This window comes from Ursus maritimus, unplaced genomic scaffold, assembly GCF_017311325.1.
Source record: "Ursus maritimus isolate PB19 unplaced genomic scaffold, ASM1731132v1 scaffold_14, whole genome shotgun sequence".
In the NCBI taxonomy this organism is placed as follows: Eukaryota; Metazoa; Chordata; class Mammalia; order Carnivora; family Ursidae; genus Ursus; species Ursus maritimus.
Window position 1 is genome coordinate 56,111,018 of NW_024423786.1, and position 15,885 is coordinate 56,126,902.

A 15,885-nucleotide genomic window follows, 5' to 3' on the forward strand; every position below is an offset into this window, starting at 1 on the left:
CCCCGGAGGCTCCTCCCCCCCCCCCCCCCGCCCCGCCCGGCGCAGCAGGCCTCGCCCCGGGTGCTGGGAGAGGCTGTGGCCACGGTTTGGTGGGAGTCCGGCTGCCGGTGTGGGGTGAGCAGGGGAGGGCTGTATAAAGGAGGGGACTGACTGGGGCAGTGGGTGCCGGTGGCTGCGTGGGGGGGGGTCCCCCATGGCCAAGGCATGGAGGGGCAACTCAGTGAGTTTTTGCCTGCAAAGTTGGCTGGTGAACCCCACAGGCCGGGGACGTTGGGGCGGCCAGACTCACACATCGAAGCAGTGCGCGGCGGACAGCAGCCACCTCTCAGCCACCAGGACGGCTCCGCAGCGGTGCTCCCGGCGCCGCAGCCACAGGCTCACCTGCCAAGGCCACTCCCCGCGACCCGCGGCGCTGCCGCCCACGATCCTGGTCATCGCTGCCACCGGTGCCAGGCCGCAGTCTGCAGGGAAGTCGGGGACTGCTCAGCGGCTGAGCGGACAGACCCACTCCCATCCGCGTGGGCGTGTAGGGCAGGACTAGCGGGCAGTGGGCTGGGGGACCTGGAAGAGACACTGGGCCTGGCGCTTGGTCCTGCAAATGAGCCCTCCTCTCAAGTAATATTTGGAATGCGTTTAAGTTTGCCTCCTTTCTGGCTGAAGGTCAGGCCAGCACCTCCTCTCTCCTCCCTCTCCACCCCCAGGCGTCTCTCAGTGCGCTAGGAGCCAAGTTCGTACTGCCCCAGGGCCTTTGCGCACCCTAGGCTGCTGCCCAGTAGGTCCCTGTCCTGTCCCTGCAGCTCCTGCGCTGCCCAGTCTTCCCGGATGCCCTCCCCGGTTCTCCATCCCGGGATCCTTTCTCCAGCTGTGACATATCATGCCCCCTCCCCCCCCCCCCCCCGACAGGATGCACTCTCGGAACACAACTGCAGAAAGAACAAACCAGTGGTTTCAACAGGTGCTGCAGGAACCCGTCACCACCCACGGGAGCACAGGGGGACCCGCATGGTCATTCCCACAAGGATCCCTCCTCCAGAACAGTCCCCCTCCCCAGCCTGCTTTCCCACTCCCCAGGTGCCTTCCCTGCCCTGCAGCCTCCGGTCCCAACCTCAGCTAGAAGGGAAGAAAGGGGAGACAAGAGGCCACCCTCCCAGCTCCTCAGTCCCGAGGACGCAGACCAGGAGGCCTGGGGAATCGGATGGAAACTGCACCTCTCTGGAAATGCTGCCCCCCGCCCCCAGCACGGAACAAGACAGCAGTGTGCGCCAGTTCCGGGGGCTTCCGCACCTCTTCTGCACCCCAAGCTAAGAACCTGCAGGCTGTAGCTATGAGAATAGTAAGTCAACAGGGTGGGAGGCCGATGCAGAGAGAGCCGGCTGCCGCGGTAACAAGACACGCTCCCCCTCTCCCAGCATCCTTGCTGGAAACTTCGTGGCAGCCAGACTGGCAGCAACTGTGGTCGGAAGGAAAGCCGCCCCTTTGCCCTGGGACATCGGTCTCAGAGATGAGCTTTGCAGCCCAGGTGCAGACCGTCGCAGGGCTCTGTCCCGGACGTTCCACGTCGGTCTCCACTTTGTGGTTCCCCAGGAAACAGGACCCAGGTCCCCTCAGAGCCCAGACCCGTGCTCCTAGCCAACTGAGACGCTTCCTTCTGACGTCCCCTACACCCCAGTATGCGCCCAGACCCCACAACGACCTGCCTCTTCCTCCGTCTGGTTCTGATGGTGCACAGGCTGCCTCGAGGCACGGGCTTGTAAACCTGACTTTGTGGGGACAAGTCTGCGCCCTGGCCACTCTGGCTTATCGGGCCAAGACACTACACACGTGTGCCAGGGTAAAGGAAGAGACGAGCCCTGGGGACACATCCTAAAGGTTGGGATAGGCCAGAGGATTACGAGCACTTCCCCCCGACTTCTGTGTCATGGGGTTAGTTCACACACACACCCTGAACACAAGGACACCAGGACCTGGGGAGGCCCGGGGCGGGACGCTGACGGAGGAGGAGAGCAGGGAAAGGTCCCGGGTTCAGAGTCTCTGGAGGGGAGTTGGTGAGGATGCTGGGGATTCTGGGAAACTCGTCAGGAGGAAAGTGGGTCCAGCAACACAGACCGGCAGCCCCATGTGCTGATCACCCGCCTCCTTTGGGGGGGGCCCCAGACGCTGGCTTGGTCCCTGCCAACCTGCCTCCCCACCTGCATGAGGCCAGACCAGATGCTCTCTGTCCTTCGTGTGGACGTGAGAGCACAGAGCTCCTGTCTGCTGGGGGGGGGCTGCGTGCACAGAGGAGTAGAGTTAGGGGCTCGCGCCAGCGCCTTCCTGCTGCCCCCCAGCCCTGGGTCCCCACCCCCCCCGCCTTCCCGCTGCGCCCCCACCCTGCCCCTGGTCCCCGTCCCACCCCACATCACCCTTCTCTAGAGAGCCCTGTGTCCGTGGCAAAAACACTTCCTTCTCTCTGAGTTCTGCTCAGGTGACCATCCCATTCCTCAAAACCAAGGCCAGGTGGGAGGGGTGGGACTGTCGCTAAGACAGGGGTCCACCCACACACCCCACATCCCGCAGAAGCCAGGCCTGGTTCTCCCCTTAGTGGCCCTGCAGCCAGGGCCTGCTGACAGGTCTTGGCTTGACCTGTGTGAACCCGGCTGTATTCAATGGGGTTTATTTTGGACCTGCAAATACACGTTCCATACACTTCTGATCAATACTCAATAAGACGTTAACCCCGCTTCCGAGGCGCGCTCCGAGACGGCACAGGCGCAATCTCCATCAGCGTCTCTGCGGGCCCGTCCTGCAGAGCTGGGCTGCGCCCTAGCCAAGATGCTCCCCGAGGCCCCGTGCAGGAGCCTGTGGGGTCGGCTTGCTCTCCTCAGTCCCGCTCGCCATCTTACTGTGCCTCTGGTTCCCCGTCCGGTTCCCCACCACAGCTCGGGCCGGGCCTGCACACAGGAGCGTGCTGTGAACACCGGCTGCATGGACAGAGCAGTGGAGACCCGCCCGCCCGGGCTGCCCACCCGGGCCTGTGTCCCAGCTTTCAGGACGTCTCATGGGCAGACTCGTCCTCTCCACAATCATATAGCTACGTCTGAGCCCCCAGGAGCTCGGAATGTGACATTTGGACACAGGTCTTTAAAGGGGTGATGAATTAGAACCAGGTCACTGGGGGCCATGACACAGTGAGGACACGAGGACAGACACACGCAGAGGGACGAGTCTGTGAGGACACGGGGAGAGGACCACGTCTACTCAGACTTCTGACCTCCAGCTCCGGGAGAGAACAAGTGTCTGCTATTGTCACGACGGACGCAGGGCCCCTGCCACCCACACATCCCTCTGTTCATCCCACTACCTGGTGGCTGGAAGCCCACGGTGGGGCTGGGGGCACTGGGAAGTGGGGTCTGTCCCCCCACAGTGGCGCTCGCGGTGGCGGCAGTCCTGCTGGCAGGTTGGCTGGTGGCCCGGAAGGTAGCTCTGCTGGCCAGGACCGCTGGGACGGTGGGGCCAGCTGCCGTCCTGGAGGAAGGCCTGGTGGAGGGCGGGGGTCCCGTGACGGGTGGGGGAGGGCTGGGCAGGGGCCCGGAAGACATGGTGTCCAGGATCCAGCCCTTCAGCCTGGTGATGCGTGTGTACACGCCGGGCCTCCCGGCCTGGGCACAGCCGACCCCCCAGCTCACGATCCCCGCCAGATAAAACACGCCGGGCGCCTCCTCGCAGGCCAGGGGTCCGCCAGAGTCGCCCTGCAAGTGAAGGGAGGAGGGGGAGGACATGAGTCACACCACCGCCATGCTGCTCGCCTGGCGCAGACACGGAGACACAGGTCAGTTCTTTCTCTGTACAACAGGGAAACCGAGGAACGAGCTGGCTGTGACCACGCGGGCGCGTTCTCCGCATGGGCCCTGCCAGGCGCTCCCACGTTCCCGCATCAGTGCGGCGGGGGCCTCAGGAGACCTGGCTTCAGGCCCCGCGGTGTGACCTTGCGTGACCTTGATCAAGTCACTTCTCTCTGAGCTTCAGTCACTCTCTCTTTTGTTTTGGAGACGTAAGAAAAAAATGCAGAAAACTCTGAGTACAACAGTGACCCTCACGGAGATACCCACGGCCTCGAACGGGGCGCGGTTGGTAGCCACCAGCCTCCTTCTGTGCGTTCAGAGGAATCGCACCAGTGACGCAGGGCTCCCTCTAAGAATCGGGGTGTTACCACAAAGCTTAGGCCGCGTAGCACATTGTTCTCCCCAACGGTGGCAGGAGACCATCTCTCTCGGCCCACCTGCTCTTTGCACCCCACGACCTTGGCCCTCCTCCCGCGGGTGGGGGGCGCTCTGTCTCTGCCCTGGGACCTGGGCTGACCTCTGCAACAGCCTTCACCCCCCAGCTCCGGGGACAGTGATGCCAGGCGACTTCCAAAGCAAGGTCATGCAAATGCCATGTGCTTCCAGGCTGCTCCCTAGAGCTACTGGCTCTTGGAAGCCCGCGACCGCGTTTCGAGGGGGCCAAAATCAGCCCGGGCGGAGACCTGGCGGGGAGGCCCGTGTAGGGTGCAGCTGGGACCCTAGCCCACAACCGGCACCAGGTGTGCGAGGAGAAACGCCTGCGGAAGCTGCCGGCACACGAGCCTCTGAACCGTCCCAGCGGAGGCCGCCCTGCGTGGAACACACACACCAGCCCCGCTGGGCCCCACCGCAGCCTCCAGGCCGCGCGATCCGTGACGGTAGTGAAACGGCTGTTTCACACCACCAGGCTTTGGGGCGTTCCGTTAGCCCTGGCCCTGGTCCTGGGGCCCCAGCGCCCCAGGGACTGACAATTCAGGAGTTTGGGGTGTGTCCCAAACTTCGCTTTTATGCGAAGTTTTATGTGAATTTTGTAATTTTAGAAAGTATGCAGTGTTATCTTTAAAATTTATAGAAAGAGGTTATATGTAACATTTCTAGCTGGCCGTGTTTAGCAGCGTCAAGACGACACGCCAACTGTCACAGACCCATCAGTTACCTACAGAATAACAGATAAAATATACAGCTCGTAATGGATCTGACGCAAACACAGAAGAGTCTACGCAGGCACTGCTGTCACTGCCGTCCTGGAAGATCGTATGACTACGAGCCCGACTTACGGGTGGGACTCGGAGGCCCAGCGAGGTGGCGTTGCTCGCCTGGGGTTGTGGAGCGGACGCGTTCCCGCACCAGCGAGGCTCCAGGGCTGGTATGTACCCCACCTCTTTCCGCTGTGCCTGCGGACACACTGTGCTGTCGTCGGTGTTTTGGTTTCAGCAGTACCTCTGGGGGTTACGACTGAAGTCTGGGGCCACGGGGGCCCCGGCGCTTTCTGTGTCCCAACTCGCTGTGGACACTGCGGGCATCGTGTCCCATCTGTGGCGAGAGCGTGCGTCTTTCTTGCGGCTGGCGTCCCGCGCTCCCCTCCGGCTGTCTGGCCTCCCCTGCTCCACCCGAGCGGCCTCGTCCGGAAGCCCAGGTCCCCGACTGGCTGCGGGGCTCTTCTCTCTTCCTGAGGCGTCCGTGCGTGTCTACTGTATCGGCTTCTGAGGCTTCTCCATCTCCCCGCCCCTGGAAAATCCCTTCTGGCGACCCGCTCCTCTCTGGGGACCTGGCGCCCTGTGGGCCTCTGAGCTGGGAAACTGTAGACTGAGGGGAAGGTTCCTGTGGTTGCGTGTGGTGCTTCTGTTTCCTGATCTCCTTGTTCGTTGGTTGTCTGGGTTCTGTTCCTACTGCTGTGTGATCGCTTTGCAGGACAGACTGCATTTTCCAAAGTCACGGCACCCCCACCGCCCGCCTCAGGGGACTTGGGTGGCCCTCCCTGCAGATGGGGGCAGGCTGGTGGCCTCGGAGGCGTCACTGGGCGTGACTTCCAAGGGAGACACAGTCTCTGCACGTTCTCTTGGGACGTCTGCACTTGGAAGCCAGGCGCCAGGTCGAGAGGAAGCCCTGGGGTCCACAGCCCCGCTGAGCCCGCGTGAGTGCTCCCCTGGAGAGTGGATCCTCCAGGCCCCCCGAGTCCCCGAGCTCCTGCTGGGAGAGCAGACAGTTCTTCCCAAGTGCAGACTCGGGGCCCAGTGCACAACTGCTGCTTCAGGTCCTGGCCGTTGCTGATGCAGAAATAGGGTTACCAACACTTAGGTTTGTTCTGGGCTCTTCTAGGTCTTTGTTCCTGGGTGTACACACATGCCCACTTCTTCTCGGAGTTATCTTGCCTTGTCCTGTGTCATCCCTTTGCTCTTCTGCGGGAATTCTGAAGCCGGCTTGCTCAGTGCTGTGGCGAATGCTAGGGGAATTTTGCCTGGAATCGCACTTACAGAGAAAATGGGGAGACACGGTCTTCGTAATATCGAGGCTCCCCACCCATCAGTCCGGGGTAGTTTTCCGGTCATTCGGACCTTTTTGTTTTCTTCAGAGTTTAATGGTTTTCTCCATGAAAACCCGCACATCTTCTAGAGTTTATTTCTGGACACCGGACAGACGTCGTTCCCGCTGTCAGTGGGGTCCCTTTTTCTAGGATGCGGACTTTTGCTGGAAAGTGAAACGTTCCTGACCTCGTACAACGCTCTCGCGTCGGGCCACGCTGTTGCGGTCTTAGGCGTCCTGTTTCTCCGCTGGTGGCGTGTTTCTGGTTTATTTTTTCCTTTTTTTGGCGGTCAGTCCTGTTGCTGCCGACGGAGGCTTTGTCTCCGTTACAGATCTCCTTCCTCGTTTCTTGACCTTCTGTGTTCTCCAGACACGCTTGGCAACAGCAGGCAGCCTTCCCTGTGTCTGACGGAAAGCTGCTGTCTGGCCACAAGCACGACGAGTGCTGTGTGTTTCTGTTCTCTCTTATACGGCTACGGTTTTTTAAAAGCGTGGCTGGAAATGGTTGTTACAAACGATCAGATGTGGGGTGTCTGGATGGTGCAGTCAGTTGGACCTCTGACTCTTGGTTTCGGCTCAGGCCAGGACCTCAGGGTCATGGGATCAAGCCGCGTCGGGCTCCGCACTCAGGAGGAAGTCGGCCTGAGATGCTCCCTCTGCCCCCCCAGCTCTCTCTCTAAAATAAATACATCTTCAAAAAAATTATCAAATGCCTTTTTCTGTGGTTTTGGAGATGATGCCCTTTCTCCCCTTCGATCGCTAAAGTGATACCGATGGTACTGGCTTCTCCTGGTCGGACCCGCCTTTTTAGGAGACAGACCCACCGTGCTTGACTCCTTCCCCGCTAACACGTTCCCAGAGCTAACCCGCCAGCAGTGACTGAGGGTTTTGCGTCTGGCCCGTAAACCTCTCCGCCCGTGGATTTCTCTGGCTCTCCCAGCATGGCTTCGGAGCCAGCTCTCCCCTAAGAGGGGGCCACGGCTCAGGCGCCTACCCGCCGCTCTGCGGGACCTCACAACCTGTGACGGCTTCTCCTCCAGTGAGCGCAGCTGTGCGTCTGTCGGAATCGGCGAGTCTGTACTCCGCGTGCGCCCACCACACACGAACCGCTGCCTCCCCTCTGGCCTGGAGAGAACGTTCCCGAAACCGACATTAGAGACACGGGTCTCCCCAGGCTCCCCCGTTCGCCGTGTCGCACTGACCGTCTTTCTGCTTCTGTCTCTGTGTACCCGCTGAGCGCTTTGGAAGCCTAGACCCGAACAAGAATGAGGGGGCCGGCCGGGGGGGGGGGGTGTGGGCCCCTGGGCGGATGCTCACCTGGCAGGAGTCGACCTTGCCCTCCAGGAAGCCCGCGCAGAGCATCCGGTCCGTGAGCGAGAAGTTGTAGAGGGCGCTGCAGGCCTTCTGGTCTATGATGCCCACGGACGCTCTCTGCAGAATGTCAGGCTTGGTGGCTGCGAGGAGAGGAGACCCCCCACCACATGGGGTCAGCTGCCAGCAACCCTGAGAGGGAGGCGCCACCCCCAACCCACGGGCGAAGAACCCAAGTTCCACAGGGTCGCAGGGACTCGTAGCGAGTCACGTAGCGAGGAGGCTGACCCCAGGCCCCTACTCATGCCTGAGACTCTCGCCACTGTCCCACCGCAGACTCCCTAGCGCCGTGGGTGACCTGCAAGGAGGCCACTCTGCGGCTCCAAAGCTAGCATGAACTTTGGGGGGCTCTGAAGGGTACACCACAAGTGTCTCCGAAGTTTCTCTGCGAAGAGCCACGGAGCACATGCTCTCGCAGCAGGAAAGCCCCGGGGGACCGGCTCTCAACAAATGGGCAGGGCTGTGGGCCAAGAAAAGTCGAAAACGCAGCCGCGCCGCACCCGTGGGCGGGCGCCTGTGGGCCCTGGAGGAGCGGACCAGAGACCCCGGCTGGGAGCTCACCGTTGCCCTCCCGCGTGCTGCCCCATCCGGAGATCATGCACTTGCGGCCGACGGGGAACTTCTGGATGGCCAGGGGCAGGCACACAGGCTGGATGAACGTGTTGAAACCCAGGGGCCTGGCCAGCTCCAGGACGGCCACGTCGAAGTCCAGGGTGCCGGGATTGTACTGGGGGTGCAGCACTGCCCTCCTGAGACCCATCTTCACCGGGGTTCCGCCGATGCCCGTGAGGGACACGGTGCCCAGGTGGGCCCGGACCAGCTCCACCTTCGTGCTGCCGACGAGGGGCCGATCAGACACCCTGCCGGTACCCCTCCTGCCCCCAGGAAGCCGGGCAGAGCCGCCCCCACTCTGGGGAGGGGCGCCAGGAGGACAAAGGGGCCACACGGCTGCTCCCCAACAGTGGTCCCAGGCTGGGGGGCAGGGCAAGGCACGGAGCCCTCCTTCCCTTTGGCTGTAACAAGAGCAAGCGGGCCCCACGGCATGAGAGGCCCCTGGCGCCTTAGGGGCATGAAACACAGGTGCTGCCGCTCTTGGAGCCCAGGGGAAGGAGCCCTTGTCCCTTCCTCCAGCTAGCCCCTCCCTGTCCCCAAAGGTCAGTTCCGCAGACTCCCCCTCCCAGGAGCTGCAGCCCAAGCTGGGCCCCCCGAACCCCTACTTCTGCCTGTGCCCTCTCTGGTTTGTGGCTGGACATTCAGACCCCCATCCTCGGACCCAGGGCCACCCCAGCGCACAGTGGCAGGACGCCTGGGGACACCTGGCAACGGAGGGCGGCTGGGTGGCGCTCGGGGCTGGGGTGGGCCTTACTGGTTGAAGCAGTGGGCAGCCGACAGCAGCCAGCGGTCGCCCACCACGGTCGCGCCGCAGAAGTGCCGGGAACCTTCCTTCAGGCTGACCTGCCAGGGCACCTCCCCCGAGGCGGCTCCCAGACCACCCACGATCCGCGTGGGCTTCTCCACGGCCGGCCTGGCCCCGCACTCTACGAGGAATGAGAGAGGAGGGTCCTGGCATCTCCGCCCGCCCAGAGCAGGAGCACTGTGGTTCCCGGACACCAGAGCGCTGCCTGCCCGTTATACAGATGAAGAAACTGAGGCCTAATGGTGACCTAAGGTCTCACAGCAAGGATGTGGCGCAGCAGGGGCAGAAGGGTTCCAAAGAAGACAGTCATAGAGTGCCCTGGCCCCGTTGGCCTGAGCCCGCCAGACACAGACCTGTGGCCTGCAAGGTCGGGCTGACAGGCTCACTGCAAGGAGGAGCACTCGCGGGAGGACCCATGGGAACCGGGCATGCAGGATTTGCGGATGGTGCGGGGGGAGGTGGTGGTGGGGAGCTGACATTTAAATGAGCCAGAGCTCCAACAGGCCCAGCATCGCGGGTCTGCGGGCCCATGAAGGAGGGCTGGCATCTGATCTGGGTCCTTGGAGACCACAGAAGACAGACATACAGACTGCTGTGTCCAGAGACCCTGTCTCCGTGGCTCGGCCCCAGGCCGTAATTAAGGCAGCTCCCCAGTGCCAAAGCCATGGAGGTGCCCCAGGCAAGTGTGACCATCCCTCGATGTTGCTGGAACATTCCATGGAAGAGCTAGCAGTGGGGAAGGAAGCAGGGGGAGGGCGCGTCCTGAACCTTGGCGGCTGGCCCCACCCGGCCTGCTCTCCTTACAGAACCGCTCAGGGGAGGCAACTCCGTGAGCCGTCTGGCTGCAAACTGGTTAAGAATACAGCAGAAATCTCCCGTCTGCCATGGCTCTGCCACAGTCAACAAGAACCAGGCCACTCGTGGAAGCAAACACCCCGCGAAGAGATGCACAAACCAAGGCGGAGACACATGCCCTGTCCCTGTGCGGGAAGATTCGCAGTGTGGACGCGTGAGGATATGCACTCTGCCTAAGCCCAGCTGTAACTCTCATTGTGCAAAACTGGGAACACTGAGGTGAAAAAAAGGACCGACGTGACTGGGCTCCTGACGGCCGGTCACAGACACGGAGGCAGCCGAGGGTGGGTGGGGGGACCGGGGGGGGGGGCGGGACGAACTTGTGTGTAGTGGGCACAGAGCTTCAGGTTTGTGAGACGGAAAGTTCTGGAGACTCGTTGCACAAGGTGAACATAACGCGACTGACCTGGACACGCAAGAAAGTGTAGGATGGCCCATTTTATGTGTTTGACACGGCAATCAAAAATAAAATAAAAATTAAAAAAGCAGATAAGCCGATCTTGCTCTTCTCATGCAAAAGGAAGCATGCAAACGTGTACAGAAAAATTTAGGGGAAAAAAGAAATGCAGTTTCTCGGATATTAAAATGTCTGTGTGTGTACAGTTACGGGGGTGGTGTCTGGAAGGAGCCCCGAGTGGGACAGTTCGAAGTCACTAGCTGTGAGGACATTGCATATACGCCCCCGCGCACCGCCTGACTTGGCCGTGCAGTCTGAAGGGTGCCAGGGTGCTTTCGCCTGTGCCCACCGCAGACATCACTAGCCCATCACCCATCCGCTCCCCAGTACCAATCGATCCAATCCTGTAGGGAGTGGACGCCTATGTCTGCCTGTGCCCCCAGCAAATACCTTGTGGCCTAGAGGCGGTCACTGAGTCAGGAGGCGCCGTGCTGGGACCCCGCGTGGGTCTGGCACGGGTGTGGACCACTGGGCTCTCAGGACTGGCGGGCTGGGCAATGCTGGGGATGGCGGAGGTGGGAGCTGCGGTGGGGGCCAGAGGCTTGCTCGCCACAGTGATGGCCTCTAGGATCCAGTCCCGAAGCCTGGTCACGCGGGCATAGACACCGGGACGCCGGGCTTCTGCACAGCCAATCCCCCAGCTAACGATGCCGGCCAGGAAGAACCTGCCGGAGGGCTCCTCACAGACCAGGGGGCCTCCTGAGTCGCCCTAGGAGACAAAGGCACGCCTTCATGGGGGGTTGGGGCTCCGGGCCGCAGCCAGCCCCAATCCTGGAGCTGCAGAGTCAGAGAAGGAGTCCCACCGGGGATTCTGAGACCTGTCTGCCCACAAGCTCATGGAGCAGAAGTGGGCCGACAGTCTACACCTCAGAACCTGCTTTCTCTTCTGTAAAAACTCAACAGAGTGTCTAAGATCTCTTCCAGTTCCACCGCGGGCAGCTGAAGACCCACCCCAGATAAACACCCCCTCCTCTCCTTATCCCACGAGATCTGTGGGGGTCACCGCTCGCCTAGGCAAACAGGACGGCCACAGCCTTTCCTGGAGGCTCTCGCGCTCCTTTCTTGCTGTCCTTCCCCTTCTGGGACGCTCACATTCTCAGACACAAGCCCCCCCCCCCATCTTCTCCCGACGCTTTCTCCAGGCTCGTTTGGGCATGGCTCCCTGAGCACCTGCAGTGCTCTCTCCCCACCTTCTCCCCATCCAGCTTTAGACATGAGACCAAGGGGATGAACTAAAAGGCAGGAAATCCACAGCCGCGCAGAGTCCAGCAGGGGACGTCTCGGTGTTGGACCAGAAGCCGTGAGCACCCCGTTCCCCGGGGCCCGGGGCAGGTGTGGGCCACGGGGCTCACCTGGCAGGAGTCCACCTTCCCGTCCAGGTAGCCGGCACACAGCATCCTGTCGGTGAGCGAGTGGCCGTACAGGCTGGCACACAGGCCCTGGTCCAGCAGCTGCACGGTGGCTTTCTGCAGCGTCTCTGGCTTCACCACTGCCCAGGACAGGGAGAGACCAGCAAGATGAGCCTGGAGGCTGCAGGGCGTGTCCGCTCTGACCCTGCGTCCCCCGCCAGAAGGGGACTTGCTGCAGCGCCCGGCTCAGAAACAGGCAGAGGCCGTGCTCTACAAATACCCGCCAGTAACCTTCTGGCCCAGACAGCAGACGGGCATCCGAGTTCACACATCTCCCCTCCGAAAACCGCTCTGCCTGAGCCTCCCCTTAGGTCTCTGCCGCTCTTCTCGTGCTCCTCTGCGGAAAGCTTTCCTTAACCCGACATTGGCTGATTTACGATTCATCTCTGCTAAACGTTAATTCACATTATGTTGTCCCCTCTTCAAATCTTCCGGTGTGAGCCCCCCGCCCCCTGGCTCAAACAAAATGTTTGACTGCCTACCCCAGGGCCTTGGCACATGCTGTTCCAACTGCCTGGACTGCTGTCTCTACAGAACCTTCCTCCCTCATCTCCTTTCTCATCTCCCTCCTGCCCACCTGCTTAAAGCTATGGCCCCCACCCCCATCCCTACCTTACTTTCCTCCACTGGGTTCGTCCTCGTCTGCCATCTTTACAACCTACTTCCCTCTAGAGCTGTGCTGTCCAGAGCGGTAGCCGCTGGCCACACATGGCTACTAAATGCTTATCTAATTGGGTTCAAGTGCAATAAAACGTACAACTCGGTTTCTCACAGGCCACGCCACAGGGGGCTGGATGCTTTTGCAGCCGGCGACACAAACTTAGGAACGCACAGCCGTCCCAAGGAAAGTGCTCCCGCTGGCGCTGGTCTGGGCTGACCCCCACGCGGGGAGGCCGTCCTGCTCGCTGCCCAGTCCCTGGACCCACGCTCGGTGAGCTGGGGAGGCTCGAATGTGTCTGGACCGTCTTTCCTCCTAATTAGGTCCATGTGGCCAATACCTTTCCTTTTCAGAAGGCGTAAAGCATTCTTTCCTTCACGTCAGGTAGAAAGAGCCCTGAGAAAACCCCAGGACACAGGCAGCGGGCCCTGCGAGGGAGGTCAGACGCGTCGGATCCCCAGACCCTTTACATAGGGCAGAGCTGCCCCCACTCCCATGCCCTGTCCATGAAAACAGGTGGCTAGTGGCTACTATGTTGGAGTTTGCCCTAGAATGTTCTAGACGGCGTCAGTCAGAACTTTCCGTGACGACGGGAATTCTCGCTGCAGGACGCCCTCCTGTTCCCTGATGCTGTGTGTCCTCTGCCAGCTCAGAGTGGAGGTGTCCCTGTCCTAGGGCCTTCCCTACAGCTGTCCCCCGGCCCAAATCGGTTTCCCCGCGACATCCCGTCACATGACAGTTGGCTCTCACCCGAGGCAGTTCTGTTCTGTGAAGTCGCCACGAACCCCGGATTAGTGAGTAGGAAGCATGGCTCCTGGGGATCACGGGACAGGTTCCTACGAACCTCTGGTCCCAACATTTTCGAGAACTGACCGATAGGTAACCTCGTGTTACGTGTGCTTCCATCTAAACGTGCCGGAGTTAATGCAAGCCGCCGACTCCTTCACCTGCACACGGGCCAACGGCACCGCTGCTCACCGCACAGGGCACCGTACCTAACGCAGGCTCCCTCACCGGACACACCCCAGCCTTCCTGCGCTTAGGAACGCCGCCGGCACCCCAACTCTACGCTAGGGGCCCTTTTAGAAATTGCCCTCAGAAAGCACAAAAACGCAAAGGACGCTGGTTTCTGGTGGGAGGCGAGACAATGAGGCGGCACGCTGCCCCGTCCGGCCTCGGCCACAAGCACGCTCCTCGCGTGGCCGCCGATGACCGCAAGATCGCCGCGAGGACCATCGGGGCTACGGACACAGTCGTGGCGCAGGGGCGTCGGCGAGCGCGGGACCCCAGGACGGCGGAGGCGGCTGTGCCGGGACCTCCCTGCGCTCGGGCCAGTCGCGGGCAGGCACTTACGGAAGTCCTCCCTGAGGTAGCCCCAGCCGGAGATCAGGCACTTCCTCCGCGGCGGGAAGACGTGCGTGGCGGCGGGGAGGCACACGGGCTGGACGTGCCTGCTGAGGGGCAGGGGGCTGTGCAGCTGCAGCACCGCCACGTCGAAGTCCGCCGTGTCTGGGTTGTACCGCGGGTGCGGGGTGATGCGGGCCACGCGCGCCCGCACCGTGCTGGCCTCCGTGCCGCTCAGGAACGTCGTGCCCGCGTATGCCACCCACGCTCTTGGGTCTTGGAACCTGCGGGACAGACAGACCACGGCTCAGAGGCCCACCCCTGGGACAGGCGGCAGTGGAGGCGAGGGAGGCAGTCACAGGGGCCGAACATTAAGGGGGCGCCCCGAAACCCAGTCCTCACAACCGATATTTCCACGCAACGCTGTCAACAACAAACGTGAATGCAAAGGAAATCCATCCTGTACCGACAATCAGCAACACTCTAGGTGAAGACAAATCCGGGTACGAAACGCTAAGGGGGCCAAGAAACCACAGACCAGGCTGCAAAACACCTAGGCCTGCGGCGACCAAAGCACGGGCGTCTGACGTCAGCACAGGGGCAACCTGCACCGGCCCCACTCACCTCCCTCGCCCTCCCTGAGCCCTGGCCTGTCGGGTCTGGTCTCGATTTCAGAACCGCATGTTCTGGTCGTCGTGGTTTTCTTTGCACTCAATTTGACTTTCTTGCAACATGACATGAAGGTGTCACTCGTCACAATGACTGTTTTGGGCGACCCCCTGCATTTCGCCCTCCCAGGCGAGTGCCTCGCTCTCTTCACCCTAATCCCGGCCCTCCGATGCGCCTCCTGGGCCCCACAGACAGTCAGCGGAACAGCACGCTTCCCGGCAGAACCACGGGACGAGGCTGGGTTCTGTTTCACGAAGTCTATCCCCTTTGCCCACCCTTTCCCGGCATCTTTATGGACCGCTCTGCTAAGCTCAAGGCCCAAACTCTTATTGCCTTAAAAATGGTTCACATGGTAAATTTTATGTCATCTATATTATATCAGAAGAAAAAAGAAAAAACAAAGATAGTTATAAGAAGCCCTCGGGACAACTGGGGGAAGTCAGATGCGGGTGGACGGACGCTGGCGGGCAGCATGCGGCCGATCCTCGGCGGTGCAGGCCTGCGGGGGACCGTCCCTCATTTGTGCAAACGTGTGCAGCCGAGGGGGTGGGGGAATGGGATAGACCGGTGATGGGTAGTAAGGAGGGCACATATTGCATGGTGCACTGGGTGTTATACACAACTAATGAATCATCGAGCCTTACATCGAAAACCGGGGATGTACTGTATGGTGACTAACATAATATAATAAAAAATCATTATTAAAAAATAAATAAATAAATAAATTGACCATAAAGCCAAAAAAAAAAAAAAAAAAAAACGTGTGCAGCCGAGTCAGAGGGGATAACATCAAAGGGTCTGGCAAAGAAAGGTGCCTGCACGGATGTGTGTACAGGTCCCGACACGGACACAAGCAGTAGGAGCGAGTGCGAGCAGCAACTCGAACACTGGCCGAGATCAGGGGAGAGGTAACACAGGTGTTGGCTGTACCATTTCTTCCTCTTCTATCTGCTTAAAACACTGTCATAATAACGTATGGGAGGAATAAAACTTAAAGTGGAAAGCTCCCAACTCCCACGGTCCTGAGTTGTCCCTGTTTCTGATCTCTTTCCCCCAGACCGTCACCCCGAGGCAGACAGCAGGGTGCACTCGGGGCTCACCAGCCTCCCACGGGCCATTAACATACCGAACCATGGGGTAGTTGGTAGGCAATGGTCTCTGTGAGGAGCCCAGGCTGCTGCTGCCCTGCCCTCTCCCCAGGACTCCGAAGACTGCACAACCAAAAGCAATGCCTGATGCGGAGGCTTCTAGAACCTTCCCCCACCTAAGACCAACTCCACTCTGGGATCAGCCACTCTAGTTTATTAAAGATTCTGACCATCCTCAACAACAGCAGACAACAACCCGGTTCAAAAATGGGC

General features: G+C 60.8%; 1 protein-coding gene across 1 annotated transcript in view; it reads right to left on the reverse strand.

Moving 5' to 3' along the window:
• Positions 1-15,885, reverse strand: part of TMPRSS9 (transmembrane serine protease 9) — a 31,483-nt gene that overhangs the window by 2,290 nt on the left and 13,308 nt on the right. Inside the window, exons 7-14 of the mRNA XM_040629678.1 lie at positions 13,865-14,139; positions 11,797-11,933; positions 10,835-11,153; positions 9,082-9,253; positions 8,277-8,548; positions 7,662-7,798; positions 3,341-3,728; positions 290-461 (exon numbers count right to left, since the gene is read on the reverse strand). Coding sequence (XP_040485612.1) covers positions 290-461; positions 3,341-3,728; positions 7,662-7,798; positions 8,277-8,548; positions 9,082-9,253; positions 10,835-11,153; positions 11,797-11,933; positions 13,865-14,139 — 1,872 coding nt within the window. The remainder of the gene's footprint in view (positions 1-289; positions 462-3,340; positions 3,729-7,661; positions 7,799-8,276; positions 8,549-9,081; positions 9,254-10,834; positions 11,154-11,796; positions 11,934-13,864; positions 14,140-15,885) is intronic.